This window comes from Macaca thibetana, chromosome 12 (genome assembly GCF_024542745.1).
Source record: "Macaca thibetana thibetana isolate TM-01 chromosome 12, ASM2454274v1, whole genome shotgun sequence".
Classification (NCBI taxonomy): domain Eukaryota; kingdom Metazoa; phylum Chordata; class Mammalia; order Primates; family Cercopithecidae; genus Macaca; species Macaca thibetana.
This window is the reverse complement of record NC_065589.1, coordinates 102,628,044-102,647,013: the sequence shown is the minus strand read 5'-3', so window position 1 is coordinate 102,647,013 and position 18,970 is coordinate 102,628,044. Positions and strand designations below refer to the sequence as shown.

Genomic DNA, 18,970 nt, shown 5'->3' with positions numbered 1-18,970 from the left:
CTCAATGTCAAATTTTTAAACATTCTGAAATTTTTAGATTTTAGGAAAGTGACAGTATGTTTACTTTAAGTAAGTAACACTGATATCTACAGAAAATTTAAAAAATATTTACCCTAAGTGGAATTTTTTTAGAGGATGATATTAAATGGCTCCAATTAGATCAGGTCAAGCTTTGTCTCCAAATGATTTTACTGCCAACATAAGTCTTTTGCATTAAAAGGTTTTTGAACTTCAGAATTTGGAAAAAGGAATTGCATATACATACAATCTATATAAGCTCCCTTTCTTCAACGAATTAGATCTTTAAACAAGGAGCATTTTAAAATCTCTATATTGCTTCTCCGGGATTAATATTTTCTAGAATAAAGTGGTTAGTGGGAACTATGGATAAAGGTGCACAGCTATAAGGCAAATGAAATGCTGGTGGAATACTTTTATACCTTGTCAGAAGATCAAATGTCTGAAAATAATGCCCTCAGACATCCACATAAGAAATATATATTTTTTAAAATATTTGTACCCCAAGTCATCAGAGAACCTTGTAGCCATCACTGAATTATTTCACATTAAACGCATTTACCACTACAGTGATCTTCATCTGAGTTGTCCCCGCAGTCATCAATCCCATTGCACATTTGCTCAGACTGTAGGCATATTCTGTTATTTCTGCATCTGTGAGGTCTTGTGGATGGACAAAGAAATTTGACTGAAGAAAAAGAAGAAAAACCAAAGAAGCTCCTTCGGGTACATTGATTTATGAAGAACATTCTCCCTTTTTCTTTTATTCTTTCTTTTCAAATCCATAAGCTAACTTTTCTAAATATCTTTTTTTGCTATGACAATTGCCTACTAGTGGCTACCAGAAAAATATGTGATGATTCTAGTTATTTATATTAACTACAGAAAAATGTGCACAGCTGAGGATCTTCAAGGAAATAAGAAAGAGCCAAACTTTATGGTCTCATTTCCAGATGCCTTATGTTAGCTGACTTTACTTAGTGTACCAAATTAATTTATGCCTACAATTATGCAATATGGCAGGACACTTAGCTATCTCAAAGAGCAATTTCACACAGCCTAGAGCCGGAGCAAGCATATGTTACAGGCCCAAAATTGAAAATAGGTCATTCAGTGAAAACAAACAAACAAAAATCCCAACAGTATTATAGCTTTATTTCTTACTCTTTGTCTCTGTAAACAAAGGTTTAGATATGTATTTGAGGCACATAGATGATCTTAGCTATTTGTTTTTAATGTGCATGTTTTTGTGTGTATTTAAAAAGACCACAATGAAAGCCAGGGAATTTTACATTTGTCTCCTCTATTACTATCTAATCTGAAGACTTCCACTCTTAAAGCAGGAAGTATCTGTCATTAGTCTTCATCCTTAGATGTGAAATTATCCAGGACTCTGTCGTTGTTCCCCTGATGTTCTCACACTTGAATTCTTTGCTTATATATGTTTATTCACTCTCACTGATTTACTTTCCACTACATCCTGAAGACTTTCAATTCTCTATCTAGTTCAAACATCTCACAATTGGTTGTACGACATCCCTTCAACAGTTTCAAATGTAACAAGCTCATCACTCAGCTCTTTATCATCTCATCTTAACCCCTTGTTCTCAAACACACTTTATTTCCATTGTTCAGTTGGTGGCATATCATAGCCAAAAGTCTGGAATTATTCGAATGTATTCCTCCCATTGACCATCAATTCTCAGTAGTCACCAAGTTCTGTTGCTATTGTCCCCAGGTTTGGCATCTTCTAGCCATCTCTACCAGTTACAATAGCTTAGCGTTTATTATCTTTTACAGAGAGATATGCTGAATGTCTCTGGCTTCATATTCCATTCTCAGAGCCTCAAAAAGCCATGAGAAAAAAATCAGTCTAACATATTCATGTAACCATTTGTTCTACAGTTATCAATTTCCTTGAGAATACAATTTAAGATACTTTGAATGGCCTAATAGACTTGTCACTATCTTGTTCGTGCCAATCCTGCAGACTCATCCTTGGTCCATCTCAATATTTGAGCAATACAACTTTATTACAGCTTCTTAAATAAGTTGCACTCCATCCCTGACTTCCTTGCTTTAAGTGAAATTTGGTCCATTTTCTAAATATACTCCCTCCTCTTTAGATCTTTTAGGAATGTCTCTTAATTTGGTCAAACCTCATGTCATCTCATGTTTGAAAACATCCTAGTTTCCTACTATAGCTTCCATAGCTTTATCCTATCTTTACTTTCTATTATCTGAAATAAACTATTACTTCTATTATCTAAAACAAAATAATGTATTTTGAAGGCTAGACATTTGATTACATCTTCACGCCACTGCTATTTTCTAATCAACTTCAAAAACATCATCTCCACCCCAGTTTACTGAAGACTAGCACATTCCATCATAGTCTTTTAAGATCTCCATTTAAATTCATTCTAGCATCTTAGATGGCTTCAACATTCACATAAGAAAACCAGCCAATGAGGTTTCTTAGCTCCTTAAATTTCTTATACCCTATGTCCTTTTACTCTAATCCTAACTAAGCCAACACTCTCCTAGGAGGTTGTTCACATTGGTGGATTTCAACAAATTTCTATTTGTGATTCACAGTGGCAGTTTCTGTTGCTTGCCATTAAGAATACTAACTTGTATAAACAGTTGCAGCATAAATTTGCTGTTTCCTATAATTTACTTTATTTGTGAAACCACTGGTATGAATGCCCCATTTTGAGCACAATCTCTTTTTTAAAAGATTTTTAATCCAATCAGTATCATTGCAAAGACTCTTCCACTTTATCTTAACTCTAGCTCATTGATGTAGCTACCTTTTCCCTATTCACCAATGACTGTTGTCTGTACTTTTCTCCCCATTAATATTTATAGTAACCTATAATACATTGGACACTGTTCTAAGTACTAGGTAAGTTTAGAAACCCACTTTCTTCCCAATAACCTGGATTCTCTGGCCCTTTTCTCTTTTTCATCTTAGTTATCCAAAATAACCCTAAACTTAGATGAACGAAACCATCTGCTCTCCCAATATCTGCATCTGGGAAGCCAGAAATGTTGCAGAGGATCATACTACAAGGTCAACTGATACCACCAAGTATGAATATTTATCAATGCTACTTGGAAAGCATATATATAGAGAGTACAAAAATAAGTAGAAATACAAAGATGGGAAATTTCTTAACATATTATTAAATAATTTCAGATCTACCTGTATCTACATGTAGTCTATCAACTCATTTCTATATTTTAAGAGCAGAGACAGAAGACTAGTTGACTCCTACGTAAAAATAATCATTTTTCTGGAACTCATTTTCCCCTGCCTCTGCAGAAACCATCACATCTTTGCTGAAACATGTTATTACTTTGGTGTCTCTGGTGCCTCACTCTTCCTTTTCGCAATGCCTTCTGTGGTCACTTACCTGAGTCTCTTCTGCCAGTTCATTTTCACTTAGGGGCTTACTGTCACTCAATATTCTTTGATAATTCCCTTCCTGTCCTATCTTTATTTCCACACAGCATAATCCTAAATATTCCATTGTATTTATTACATTTTATGCTGGTTGTCGAATTTCTATCTGTAGACTACCTCTTTCCTTTCAGTGTGAGAATCAAGCATCTGATGCCTACTTGAAACCTCTACTTGAATGTCTCCTCAATGCATCCCAGTCCAGTCTTCTAACCTTTACTTGTAAAATTGTTCCCTTTCCTGTGACCCCCTTCCATTCAAACGACAAAGCAAAAACAACGTGCACATTATACTCCACAACTTGCTGTCTCTCATTCACCATATCTGATCCATCATTTAATCCAGTTTCTTCTGCCTCTTATATAACATTCAAATCTGTCTATATTGTGCTAGCACAAGCTGTTACCATCTCAACCCAAGCTACTAGCATAGCTTGCCTAAAGTACTGCCATGTTGTTAACCACTTACAATCCTTTCTATTCAATATTTGTAAAATTTAAATATGACCATGCGCCTCCTCTGCTTAAAACTCCTTAGTATTTCCAATTACTTTTCAGCTAATCAAGGCTGCAGATATCTCTGCTGTCTCTAGTTTCATCCTAAGCAAATCCGGATGATCTCCAATTTAACAATAGTTCAATATAAGCTTTTCTGACTTGATGACGGTGTGAAAGCAACACATGTTCTCCTCAACTTACTATGGGATTATGTCCTGATGTATCCTTTATATGTTGAAAATATTTTAAAGTCAAACACACACTGTCAATTTACATTATTTCCTGTTTACAATGTGTTTATCTGGCTACAATCCGGTAAATCCAGGAATGCCTGTAACTCCTGGGAACACAAATCCTTCAGTTCCTTGAGTAAGCCATGGTTTGCCCTGCCCAGAGCCTTCACATATCTTATTTCCTTTGTCTGCAATTTTGTGTCACACTTCCACTCCCAACCTCAATTCTTTTCACCTATTCAGCAGCTAAATATTTCCCAGGCCTGAACTAAAATGTTATTTCTCATACCCTATGATTGATAAAATCTTTCTGTTCCATACTTTTACAAATTACCATACTTTTTATTTATAGTATGTATCATAATTTGTAAGTATATATTTTTGTTCTCATTAATATCCATCTTCCACTAGATTCTAAGCTCTGTGAGGTCAGGGTTCGCGTTCACTTCTTTCATCATTATATCACCAAATTAATCATAGTCTCTTGCTGAACAAATGTCTATTGAATGAATGAATGATACCTTTTCTCATGCCATTCACATTGCTTAAGATGTCTTTTAGTCTAGCTCCTTCAACGCTGTAGCTTTCTGTATTATTCTTTAGGTAGAGTTCATTGAATCTCTCTCTGCCTTTTCCATACTTTTAATTAATTCTATCATTGCTGGAAATACAGAGTATCACAATTATTTTTATTTGTACAGGCAGAATAAGATCTCCTTGTCAAAAAGAACCATTTTTTGTCCTAATTAGCACAATTTCTGGCACATAATAGCTTGACTCAATGTTGATATTGCTCACTGAGAGAAACGCAAAAATGTTCAGACAGTCAATCTGGATTTTACAAGGTTTCCCATCTGTGCTGTGTGGAATGCTCCTGAGAATCAATTCACGGCCCTGGAAGTGGCTCTAGGAGAGTTTGATTCTGCAGCCGTACATCGATTATCGAAAATTTTCTATTCCACTCACTGGTTTTGTGGTCAAATAGGATAGAGAATAGAAAAAAAAAGTCATATAATTGAAAAAAAAAAAAAGGTTCTGGATTGATGTTGGTAGATAAGCTCTCATATTGTTTAATATATTATGATTCAGAAACAATATAATCCCTGGTGATTACCCAGAGTTTATTTCGAAGATTATGTAAAGAAAACTGAAGCTGAAACTTAGTTGCATTACTCATCGTAATGAGTTTTATCTATAGAAAGAAAACTCTCCAAAGCCTGTTTTTTTTTTCCAACTTTTAAATACTTAACAAAACAAAGCTGCTTGCATTTTTGTATTTTCCCCGACTGTAACATCAGTAGTGAAATGCCACCATCTATATCTAAATATTGCCTTAACTTGATGCAACAAATAGAACAAAAAGTGTAAGTACATACACTCATGCTGTATTTTCTTTCTTTAATTTACCTGGTGTGCCACTGAGTTATATCTGACATGGCAGCATTTTCCTTTAAAATATAGGTGAAATTACATTTCTTGCAGAGATTAGATAAAAGGTATGAGAACAGAGACCAAAAAAGTTCGTTAAAATAGAAGAGATCCTTTATGCTGCTGATCTAAAATTAGACTTTTATATTTGTTGGTCTCATAAGCATATACAGGACAAATGTCAGTCAAGAGTAACTTGAATTTGGAGAAACAATAACTTTTGTTAAGATTCTTTAGGTTTAAATGTTAAATAACTCCTAATTTCAGTTCTGTGCTTAAGACTTGTAATGAAACAGAGGGATAGATATGTGGATAGATAGATATACAGATAGATGATTAATAGATAGATGATAGATAGATAGATATTTCATTAGTGGGTGGCTTGTGAAACTATGAGATTTTATTATTCATGTATTTTTACTTTGCTTATCTGTACCCCTCCAAAATTAACATAAAGCTCCAATTTCATGTGAAGCCAAAATTATTATATGAATCTTATTCAATTAAAATGTCAATTACTCTATCTCTCTTCTGAATAGTGTTGACTTGTGCAAGTTCACATTAGGATGAGTCTCTATAAAGTCATAACTTCTGAACAGGATTATCCCTTTATTACCTGAACGAAAGCTGTATCTGTGGTTACACTTTATCTACCTAACCCCAGGATGGTATAATTTGTAGTTCACCTCACCACTTCATTGATTCATGCTGGGGCATGAGATCAGAAGATACAAGTATAATCTAGAGCCACATGAAATGCCATACCACACATATCAGGGGCTTCATCAGAGTTGTCTCCACAGTCGTCCTCTCCATCACACACCCAGGAATGTAGTTTGCAGAGAGAATTATTGCAAAGGAACTCATCAGCTCTACATATATTTCCTCCTTTATTTTAAAACAAAAAGAAACAAAGAGATTCAGGGTAATCAATGCCAGTCAGCAGGACACATATTCCTCTGAATCTTAGCAAACAGTATCTAGTTGATTGCTTCCATTTATTTATTTCGAGCATAATACCAGAAACAAGTAATGTTCAATTTTTTTAATAAAATGTATTCACTGTTTACATTTCAAAACATTCTAATATTACTTTCATATATGTCTTTTTTTAGAAAATACTGATAAGATGTTAAAAGAAAGTTTTTAAGAATCTAAAGTTTTCTCTGTTTCACATAATTTTTATGTTGCTGAATACACAGAAATTTGTATTTTTTAGTTTTAATTGTAATTATTAAAATTTGTGTTTTTCTTGAAGAAAAGACATTTTTAGAATTATTAGACAATTTGGCTGTATCTGAAATACTGATAAACTAGATCACTAAAAACTTAGATTAACCAGTAAAATTTTTTTTGAAATCACAAAGAAACAATTTTCTAACAGCAATAAGAATTTAGCCATATCATACAATATTTCAGGGATTTTTTTTTAAATAAAGATTGTGCAGTAAAGCATTATTTTTTGGATTTTTAAAATGTTTGCATTTTCCTCCTTTAACAAATAAATAAAAACATCAGGAATACAAAAATATTCTAATACACAATTCTTAAGTACATCTACCACATGCAAAGGACCTAAGTAACGAACAAATTTGGGTTATATGTCTAGAGGTGTAGCAATACACAGTGGAGTTTTAGGACTTGAGAGTTAGGAACTGTGGGTTCTAGTCTTGCTTTGGATAACTCTATTAATATCTCTGGGGCTCAATGTTTTTATATGTTATAAAAGAGGTACAGTTAATGTATAGGGTCATAGGTGCAAGAAGTACCTGGGGAAACAATACAAACATCAGAGTACAGAATTAAGATAAATTAGATTGCTTCCAAAGGGTTACACTACCTAGTTAATCCTCATATATAGGTAAGAGCTATGAGTCATGGGTTGTCCATATTTGACTTACTGAAGGTATTAACATATTTAAACACACATACATTCACCAAAATATGGGGCAGAGCAGTGACAGTGATCACCCTTAAAAACCTAGAAAATACCCAGAAAGAGCCATTGTTCCTCTTGCAGATGTACTTTGGAAGGAATAATGGGCCCGAACTTATGAAGATCAAATAATTCTTCTTGCTCTGAGTTCTGACTTGTTACACAAATCTCTGATAACTCACATTCAGTAGCAAAAGGCTTAATTTAAGAAGTGATAGAATCAGTTGGACTGTAGAATGAAAACTCTAGCTCTGGTGTCGAGAATTTAGAAATTCTAAATTTGAAGAGAGAGACAGTAAAGACAACACTGAAGGAAAAAGACATATTTCAAGAGAGGTCATGGCAATCCAGAGAAGAAATGATGGTAACTAGATCTAGAGGAGCCACAGCTGAGAACTCTTCAGAAGGAACACTCCTCAGGACCTGGTGGCTAAATTGATGAGAGTGGCAAAGGAGAGTGAGCACACAAACATGGAACTCATTTTTTAGTGTGTTTGGGCCATTTGGTAGATGGTATTGTTCATTAAATAAAGGAACACAGCAGGAGGAGCAGGCTTAAGACATAATTCATTTAAGGTACTGGTAGACAGCCATGTGGTGATGTCGAGCAAGCTGGTGGATAAATATGTCTGAAATATAGGATAGGTTTTTGAGCTGTAAACGTGCATCTGGCAGTGATCAGAATATAGTTATGATTTGAAATTTAAAAGAGAACACAGAGAAAAACAGATTGGGTAAGTAAAGAGGAGTCTACAAAAGAGACTGAGAAAAAGTAATCAAAATGGTTAGAGAAATATCTGGAAAGAGTGATGCCAGACAATACATGGGGAAAGTGTTCTAATGAGAGGGATAGCCCATGTAACTAATTCTAGAGCAGGTTTAGTGAAATGATGGTGAGTTTAATGAAATGATTGTCATTGGCTATTGAATGAGAAGACCGAGGTGAATGTAAACATCTCTTTCCAGAAGTTTGGCCATAAAGGGAAGAAAGAGACCAGAAAGTGAGCCTCGTTGCTTGTGTGAGGAAGAACAAATCCCTGAACACATTTAAATGCTTCTGATAAGAATTCAGTAGACAAGACACATTTGAGGGTACAGGAGTGCAAAAGGGTAATTAATGTAACGAGTTTCTGGAGGATCAGGAGAGTGTGAGAGATTTGAGATCTAGAGCAAAATGAATGGAATGGGCTTAGACTGGAAGTGAAACAAGTCTTCTGTTTGGGGAGGAAGGAAGGAGGAAAGCCTGAGGCCAGCTACAGGTAGATTTGTTAGTTTGGTGGAGCCAGATGTTGAAAAATGCTCATGATTTTTATTATTTCTGTAAAGAAGGTGAAGTTACTAAGAGAGATGGCTTGGTAACAGATTTGAGATAGTTGCCTTTTTAAAAACCTGATATGACTAATGGCAGAAACATGATTAGGAAAACAAGGGCAGACTGCTTAGTATCTTAAGTAAAAGATAAAGTTTAGACCAAGAATTTATATTGATATTGATCTGAATAACAGTACAATTGTCTGCAAAAGTGCTCAGCAGAACTGGCACAGCTTACATTGCCATCTCTGAGAACCATCAAACTAAGAAACAGACAAAGGCAAGGGCTGGGTGAATCCACCAAGGTGAATATCACCATGTGAGACTCTGACAGTTCAACATCTGTCATTGGGATAGCCCTTTCTCCCAAACTTCTGCAATGCTGAGCTCCATACTGCTATAATTTTACAATTAATCTCAATTATGAAAACCTGTGCAATAAAATTCAGTACTATTTAACAACTGTCTCACTCTGAAAACAATAAAAAAGATAGCATGTGCAGTGCGCAGTCCTTAGTACTAAAGAAATTAAAGATATGAATATCAGTACGAAGTGAGTATATCGCCTTAACTCAAAATCAAATCCATAGAATATGAAGCAAAGTTTACTTTTAGCATAAAGATTCTAATGACTAAATCTCATAACATGCTCCATTTTACAATGGATTACATTCAAACAGAATTTGTGAACTTTTGACATTCTCTGATTATTTTAGAAAATTCTATTTGTACCATATACATCAGTCTTGTTAAAAAATGAGTTCCCTAAGGTATTGCATTAGATAACGTTATAATTTTCTCCACATGAGTGTTGGATATGCCACTGATTTATTTAAAAGAAGAGAAGTATAAATGAAATTATATTATAATAGAAAGGCAAGGGTTTTGTGGTAACCTACTAAAGACTTGATGTTGTACTCCAAAAAATTTGCATTAAAAAAAATGCATCATGGGGCTACCATGACATCCTGAGACTCACTTAAAATTCCTTATTTTGAAATGGCATAAAGCACATATAAACAACAAAAAAGGTATAATTTAAAGAGATTGGCTGAATTAAAATTCCAGTTTCCCAGTTATGTTCTTAATCAGCTCAACAGGAAATATTAGGAAAATAGAAAAGTATATCTTAATTAACAATAATACAACTAAATTATAACAGAAGCCTTGACAAGTTCATATAAATCTGGTCAAGTGCATCATCACAGAAAATAAACATCTAGAGTTCTCATCTTAATTGGGTTGAGAGAAGCTTTAATACATGATAATACTTTATAATTTATTTGACTAACTTATACATTGTTAAGCTGATAATTACTCAAAAAATAACCGCCCAATCTTTTCCATCAGTATTATATAAAGTGTAAAGTTTGAAACTCAGGCCAGAACAAGCACCACACTTCCTTGAGGCCATATATTTTACCTTCAAAAGTATGAATGCAGCTTTTAATTCCAGAGTATTTTGAATTTTTGTCTTTTAAAGTAAACTAGTAAAACTGATTCACTGGGAAAATGTGTTATGTTTATCCTTGAGCTCTCATATATTCCTGTTCCCAACACTCAGCTCCTATTAGCTCATGTGTATCCTGATTGGAAATGAATGGAAATGAGATTTAACAGAAAAGATGTTTATTCTGGCATCCCATTTCCTCAATGCCTTAAAATGCCTTTACCTAATACCTACGCCACTTCCTGGGAGTAAATTAAATACTAGAAATCTGAATGTGGTAATGCCTTATGGTACATTCATATGGGATCAAATAATTTAAACACTAAAATATGTCATTGGAGCTTAATTACCCAGCAGCAAAGAAAACCAAGTTAGAGGTATGAATGGAGGGGAAGGGGGCTTTGAAACATTTGTAAATGATTGAATTAAAGGCTCTCAACTCTTTTTCAGTCATTAAGATTAAATATTTAGTAGAATAATTTTAGATCTGAAAGGTAGTTGAGATTTTCTAGTTTGGCTAGGATACAATACATAAAGAGGCGCAGTAGAAAGTAAGCCTGGGAGGGTAAAATGGGCTCATTTTCTTGTAACCCTGATTACTAGATTGAATTGATTGTATGTAATCAGGTACCTTGAGCAAAAACTGACACAATCGGAGGGACACTTATATAAGATGAACCTTGTAACAGTAAATAGGATGTATGGGAGACCAGTTACATGGCATTATGCCAGTCCAAGCAAGAAGCAATGGGAGAATGAACTAGGCAGGTGGTAGTGACTGAAGCTGAGCAACAGAGGTGATTCGCTAGAATATGGAAAACAAGGAGTAGCTTAATCATCATCCCCAAACCTTTGAAAACAAAAGTCACATGAGTTATTGCTGCCAGACTGTCCACAACGTTTGCTGTCTCTAGAGTGACCAATTACAAACAGCAAGTGTGAGAACTTAGCCTAAGGTAGAAAGAGCTATTATGGACATTTCACATTTCACCGCTCTCTATTATAAACACCAAATTCAAAATGAAATTGAAGGCCTACTTTGGGTGCACTTCCTATGAGTTAGCCCTGCTCTGCAAGGAGCTGTAAAAAAAAAAAAAAAAAAAAAAAAAAAGCAAACAAAAAAAACTATATTTTTTCTTCATAATACAACACTTTATCAGGTTTGGGATGGAGATATCCATAAACATCTCAAATAATATTAAAGAAAGTAAAATACTGTTTTTCTTAGGTGACTACATATTCACAAGTAAACATGTGAGACAGATTTAAAGTATGTAAACCTAGAGTGCACTTTCAAGTGCCTTGAATCACGTGGCAATATGTAGTACCATCTCTATTAATGATCTTCTAAACACCAAGAAGTGTAAACTCTATTGAGAGACTTTGTAAGCAGGTCACAAGAAATTTTGTATTTAAAACATGTATTTAACAAAATGAAAATAGCAAATATGGATTCATTTGTGATCATTTTAATCTTCAGCACACAATTGCTTTGGGAAATAACTCTAAGTAGTAACCATTGCTACGTTTAATGTGGTGGCTTGAAACTAAAATGTGGTTATCTGTCAGAAAATGATCTTCGCGTAGCTGGGAAATAATCTATGACAAAACGGAAAGTTGTCTTTTAGACTGAAAAAAAAAATGTAGGTTATTTTCTCAATGATATTGCAATAAGGAAATTTAGGGATTTGGGGCACGGCCTATACCTAGATATCATACAGCATATGAATGTGTGCAATTGAGTATGCCATCTGTTGTTCCTATGTTTTCAGAGTAAGGCAAGCAATGTGAAAGGAAAGAATGTACAGAAAATTCAGGATATACTTTTGTAGTCATGGTTTTATTGACTACTTTCTCTGTATTCTCCACATATCCCTATACTTGACCTGGCATCTAGTCTGAAATGGTAGACACTCAGTAAACTCTTGCCCAGTGCTAGTGTTTGTCATGCCCAGATTGAGATTATGCTCTGTCTGACAATGATCTGGATTTTGCATATTTAGACCAGGCTGCTATGTAATGAAACTTGGAAGAGGAAAGAGAATCATTTAAAGATTCTATCCTCTGCCTCTAGCACACACTGTGTATTCTGCACAGCACCTTAACTCTCATTCTCTCATTTACAGGCACTCACATACACAAATACCTTACCTCTGTCGCAGTTCTCTTCATCACTGCCATCCACACAGTCATGAATTCCATCACACAGCCATCTAATTGGAATACAGTGGGCTTTATTTTTGCACCGAAACTGATCTTCCTTACATTCAGTCACACAGTCCATCTGTTCAAATACAAATGGACACTGCAGTTTTCATTAATGATAATGACACAATCGTTGTCAAAATAAACATGCAGCTTGTAATACTAGAGATTTATTATACCATGCACTTCCTTTCACTTTGTCTTAGTGAATATAACTTCTACAAATGAGAATGAACTTTAGTATATGGACAGCATGAAGATTCAAGAATTTGCTGAAATGATTGCATTCAATGTACATATCCAACATGTTAAACTGTGCTAAGAATCAAGATTCTTTCCTTTACTTTCATTACATTTGTTTGCCTAAACCTAATTCATGTAATTCAAATATTTTAATTAAACAATATATTTTACCTCATCTGAACCATCAGCACAATCATATTCTCCATTACATTTCAAAGATGCTGAAATACATCCACCACTGGCACATATATATTCACTTGATGAGCAAGTAGGAGAAGCTGAATACAATTATAAATTTGAGATTGAGATAGAGTAAAAATAACAGGTTTTAGAAATAAAAACATAAACATAAGTATATGAATTTATAGATGATAATAAAAATAGTTTATACTATATAAATATATTTAAAGACTGGTATTACAGATTCATTTAAATTATTTAAATAATTTTATAATTATTTATAATATTATTGCATTATATTAAATATACTTCATGATGTAATAGCCTGTGCAGTAAGAATTTTACTCAATAGTCCATAGAAGGAAAAAGAAAACCTTGATATCCTTCATCCCTTTGATTTTGAAGTGTTATATGAGTTTTTATTTTTACAATTTTAAATTAAATTATTTTAAATTATTGAAGTCTCAAATTACTTTCAAAACTGTAATAATATTTAGTAATCTTTGAGTATGTTAATCTTACATTCACTGCATAAAGCACAAAGTAGAAATCTTGGCATGGTCTCATAGACCCAGTGATATCTATTTCGTTGCATTGACATAAATAAAGTATTTGAATAGGTTCTAAGAATTGCATTGTTTGGGGATTTTAAATATGAATACATGTGTAATTAACAGAGTTAACAGAATGTGCAGTGTTCCTTTATGATGCAGAAATTAAGAAAAACAAGCAGCTAAATGTTATTTACAAGTATAATATTGGCAAGTTTGTAATATTCGTAAGTGTATTAGTCACAAGATGTAAATACTACCCAGTCTAATTAATTGACAGAAATTATGACAGCTGCCTCTGTCTATGGGCTTGAGTTGGCTAGGCTTGCATTCAAATGTCTGGGCTTCTGGCCTTATGTTAGACCACTATGTAGTCTATTGTACTTACTTAATGACTTCGTGGTCTGAATTCCTTAGCTCAAGGATACTAAAAAGCTTTTTCCTTGAGTTTTAACTCCTTTTAATTGGCAGTGTTTGTCTAGGGATCTGTGTACATAAGGAGTCTAATAACATGTCTGTATTTAGTAAGAAAGAAATAAGTGATCAATTAACAATATGGCCCATGGACATGGTACTGGATCATAGTAATGTATGAGTCTTATAGCTGTGACTCTGACCTAGTCTCTCAAGGTAATGTTTTTATGCTCATACATACATTATAGTATAGTTTTCCACCAGTAATATTTTTCTGTAAGATAATGTAATTAAAATATATAATTAAAAATGAAGTATTTTAATGAGTATATTTATAGAGCCACCTAGCACATAAATTGAATAGTGTCTTTTTTTCTGGCTTTGCTTTCTAACTTTACTCAAATTTTGGCCCAAGATGTAAATACAAACAATACAATTATGCTTCTTCTTAGCTAGCATCACACTGAAATGGGTACATTTTAGTTCATAATCATCATTTCCATAACTAAAACCTTGTCTTTTACTGTACTTATAATTTCAACAGATTTTACTTTGCTATCTTGGGGAAACAATTCCAAATGGTATAATATGATATAGATACCAGAAAATCAAATTTGGGGAAATTGTGATTGGATTCCATTCATAAGTAATGATCTTATCTTCCCAAACACTTTCAAAACATATGAAGAACACACTAATTAATTTATCCACAGATTTGCAGACCATTTCTTAAACATGGTAAACATATGACATATTTGCCACTGTTTTCTGCATACTGCTGCTTAAATTTAAATTCTATCAAGGTAAAATGTTAACTAAATGAAATATCACTTCAATCTTTTTACCTGGCTCACAGCTTTTCTCATCTTCCCCATATTTACAGTCTTCATGGCCATCACATTTCCATTTTGCTGGTATACACTGACCATTGGAACATTGGAACTGATCTTTGGAACAACTTATTTCACAATTTCTCTATGAAAAACAACAGAGATATAATCAAAATTAAAATTTTAGAAACACGTCTACGCACTTAAAAGATAAGGGAACTTATGTACAGAAAACCTGGATGTGATCTTGGAACAACTTGTTTCACAATTTCTCTGTCAAAAACAACACAGATGTAATTAAAATTGCATTTTTAGAAAAATGTTTACAAACTAAAAGACTAGACAACTTACGCATAGTAACCCAGAAGTGTAGGAACCATGTCTACTGTATAAAAGTGGCTCAGATGCTAATATTTTAAGCCCATGACTAAATAACAGAATAATAACAATTTTCCACTTTGATTTGTCCCTGTGTGTCATAATAAAACAAAAAATGGAAAAAAAAGAACACAAATTTTATGGCTTCATCATGCTAATTAAGTTACTCTGAGAGTACAATTATTCAGTAGACAGTTATGGGGTAATGGAATTTTAATAATTGTAGGTGATAATGAAGACTGTGAGATAATAAAAGGGTTAAAGAATTACTTCTAGCTGGCACAATAGCCCCAGCCACTCAAGAGGCTGAGGCAGGGATTGCTTGAGTCCAGGAATTTGAGGCTGTTGTGTGCTATGATAGGCACACATGAATACCACTGCACTCCAGTCTAGGCAATGTAGCCACATCTTGTTTAAAAACAATTATTTTTTTCAAAAATTAATTCTAAGAAACTACATCCAGTTTATTGGCTAGAGGGAGAAGAAGGCTAGGGATATGGAATGCAAAACACACAAAAATCCTAAGACAAATCTGTTTTGCATTGGCAAAGTTTCCCCTGGTGTTCCTTCTTTCGCCTCTCTCCATCTCTTTTCCTTTGTACCAGTCCTTTTACAGTTTAGTTGTTTGTAATTCTCCTTCTCTTCTTTTCCGGTATTGTTCCCTAAAGCACTATGAAATGAACTGTCAACCTTTACATTTCTGCTAGTCCATATACAGATTTTATGTGGAAGTCAAACAAGATGGCAAATTTACCTTTGAGGATCTGCCTATGAGATGAATGAAATGGAGTCACTAGAAATCACCTTTCCTGGGTCTGAACACTCTGGTTGAAATGGACTACTCTAATGAAGTGTCTCACTGGGATGATGTTTTCTGTTGTTAGAGAATTTCTATTTTTGCCAAAATGTACTTGTCTGCTTCTTCCACAGAAAGTGTAACAATCTCATGGTTTATGGAACTCCTAGCAAGTAAAGCACGTTGAACTACTACTTGCTGCTTCTTCCCAGTTTCATCCCCATGTAAGGAAGGAGAGTTCACTTTCTAAATTTCTGAAATTTTCTCTTTGTGACGACAGTTTAAGTAGAAATGGAACTACTTAAGAAAAAGCTTTTTATATGTAAGGATAATCGGAAATGTGGGATATCTGGAGTAAGCTACATAATAGCAAATGACGTGAAAGACATTATAGAATGTCATAAGAAAGAGATGTCATGTGTTTTATTCACCACTGTATTCTCCATACTGTTAGTGCCTGGGACGTAGTAAACATTCAATACAAACTGCTGAGTGAATTAATAAATTAATAAACTAGCAAATGTAGAAAACAAATATAAATTAACATCTCATATAACTTTATCCCAGCTCTACTGGGGTAAAGATCATGCCTGTCTGTGAACCAAGTATCTAATACTGTCACATGATTATAATAACTATCCAGTAAACATTTTTAGAAGTAATGAATTATTATCTCTGCAAGTGGGCTCATTTAAGTAAAACAGCTCAATGACCAATGGCACGGGTGTGTCACTTAGCTATATAAAATACTGTTTGGTAACGTAAGGACTCAAAAGAGATCTATACCTTGAATTAAAGTTTCTTTAATGTATAACTATTTCTCATTCTTCAGTTTTTTAAAACACCATTTACTACTTGAAGAAAACAGGTCAGTTATACTATAGAATAGTTCACATTCTGAATTTGACTAATTGCATCCTAAAAATGTTGTTACCTTTGCAACCTCCAAAGTGACTAATGAGCTTTTGCTTTTTAAAATATTGTTGTGAACTCATTGATTTTTATACATTGTGTGTGTGTATGTGTGGGTTTTAATCCCTTCCAGTCATTTTTCTTTCTAATGCTCAAATTGTCCCTTTTGTCAGTGGAAGTTCCTTTAAGTTTGTTCTTGTGCACTTTGTACACTCTCTTAATAATCTCAGATGTTAGCAGCTCATCTTGTCCATTTATTTTCTCAGACCTAAAATTAGGCATATCTCAAAGGAGTCTTCTTTCCTTTAATTGGAAAATGGTATTTAGAGACCACTTGGTGAATTTCAGGATAGTCATTACCATTGGTTTATAATCGGTTCTAGGACTTTTCACTGGCAGAAGTAGAAATCACATATTTTTAGAAAGAGAAAGATTAATCAAGATCTTATAAAGATACTTTCGGATTTAATAAGAGAGGATTTTTACTTAACTTTTTGTTTCTACATTTATATCTCCTTTCTTTTACTTTTAAATTTTGAGTTCTAATGACATTGACATAAATAAGCATTTGAACTTCCCTACATGTTTCAAATTAGCAGAACCACTATTATTATTAATGGTAAGTCTATGAATGCAGTTTAAGATTTCTTTGCTTTTTTGTTCTTACAACCTATTATGCTAAATGTAGAGGAAAAATATTATAATTTAAAATCACTTTAAATAATCATTCTTTGTGTGTACCACAGAGATAAATACTTGCTATACAATTAGATTGAACCAACTTTTTAAACTTCTTATTTTTTTGTTATTAACAAGCTAATATTATCAGTTTCATTCATACAGAAACTTATCTTCACAATTCTCTCAATTTTTGTTCTTAATGTGAGAGTATTCTGTGTGTAATTCTGCTTTCTAGCCATTTGTTCAGTCTTTTTTTTGTCTAGATGGTAAAAAAAAAAAAGATAGAAATCAACTACCAATAGTGTTAGCTACTTCATTACATATAGACTGCACTAAACGTCTATAAATATAGAGAAAAATGACTTTACTACAATAAATTTCATTTCTTCTGAGCCTTATCATGCAAATGTCTGGATATATGGATATATATTTAACCATCAAATCACTGTGTTCACCAACTTATGGGATGAGAGACATGGTAATAAGGATATCTACTTTTACATGAATAAGATTTTAAAGAAGTAGTATTCGATTCTGTATAAACACTTTGCACATCTTGTGAATATGATTCAAGATAAATATATAAGCCTTAAGCAATATATCCCCACCTCTTGATGTTTTACATATTACCCAGATTGGTTCTACATATTAAATAAAACCAAAGCCAAGATATTTTCATGGATGAGTTTAATTAAAGTGTGTTTTTCTGCCTTAGAAAAGTTTAATGTAATTTTCAAATGTATGAATGTTAGGTAAATATGTGGCTGGTAAATGTAAAAAAATGTAACTCTCCTTTGTGTTAAAAAAAAATGGTTTGACTTTTATTTTGTGAAGAGCTCTATGACTAGAAGCGCTGTATTTTTCAACTTTTTCTCTTGAGTGACCTTCTCATCCTTGAGACTTAGGTTTTGCTAGCCCTCAGGTGAGAAATTACACGTGTTTGTTTTCAAAATATAGGCTGTTGAATGTGGTTATTGTGACTTTTCAAAAAGGTGAGAGAAGGGAGAATTGTCCAGTCCTATAGGGAATGCCTCAGGGTGGGAAGAGACCTAGTTTGCATAAATTCTGTAAAGAGCAGAAACCTGTAGTGTCTCCCCCAGAGGCAGGAAATCAGTGGATATCTAGGGAATTGGGAACTGAAACACAGAAACCTCCAGAGCTGCAGCAAAAATCCTCTGGCCAAGTCTATGGTCAGTGGGAGGGCATTAATAAGAGGTGAGTACATATGCTTCTCAAAGCAGCAGAGCTTTAGGGAATCATTGCAATACAGGATACATGATGTATGCTGTGGAACAATATATATTTTTTTATTTTTTTGAGGTGGAGTCTCGCTCTGTCACCATGCTGGAGCGCAGTGGCACGATCTCAGCTCGCTGCAATCTCTGCCTCCCAGGTTCAAGCGATTCCCCTCCCTCAGTCTCCCAATTAGCTGGGACTATAG

General features: G+C 33.8%; 1 protein-coding gene across 3 annotated transcripts in view; it reads right to left on the bottom strand.

Moving 5' to 3' along the window:
- The window catches only part of LRP1B (LDL receptor related protein 1B), a 1,933,102-nt gene that overhangs the window by 129,981 nt on the left and 1,784,151 nt on the right, over positions 1 to 18,970 (bottom strand). For all 3 annotated transcript variants that reach the window (XM_050752792.1, XM_050752793.1, XM_050752794.1), the window contains exons 69-73: positions 14,778 to 14,907; positions 12,959 to 13,065; positions 12,491 to 12,623; positions 6,408 to 6,530; positions 581 to 706 (exon numbers count right to left, since the gene is read on the bottom strand). In XM_050752792.1, coding sequence (XP_050608749.1) covers positions 581 to 706; positions 6,408 to 6,530; positions 12,491 to 12,623; positions 12,959 to 13,065; positions 14,778 to 14,907 — 619 coding nt within the window. The remainder of the gene's footprint in view (positions 1 to 580; positions 707 to 6,407; positions 6,531 to 12,490; positions 12,624 to 12,958; positions 13,066 to 14,777; positions 14,908 to 18,970) is intronic.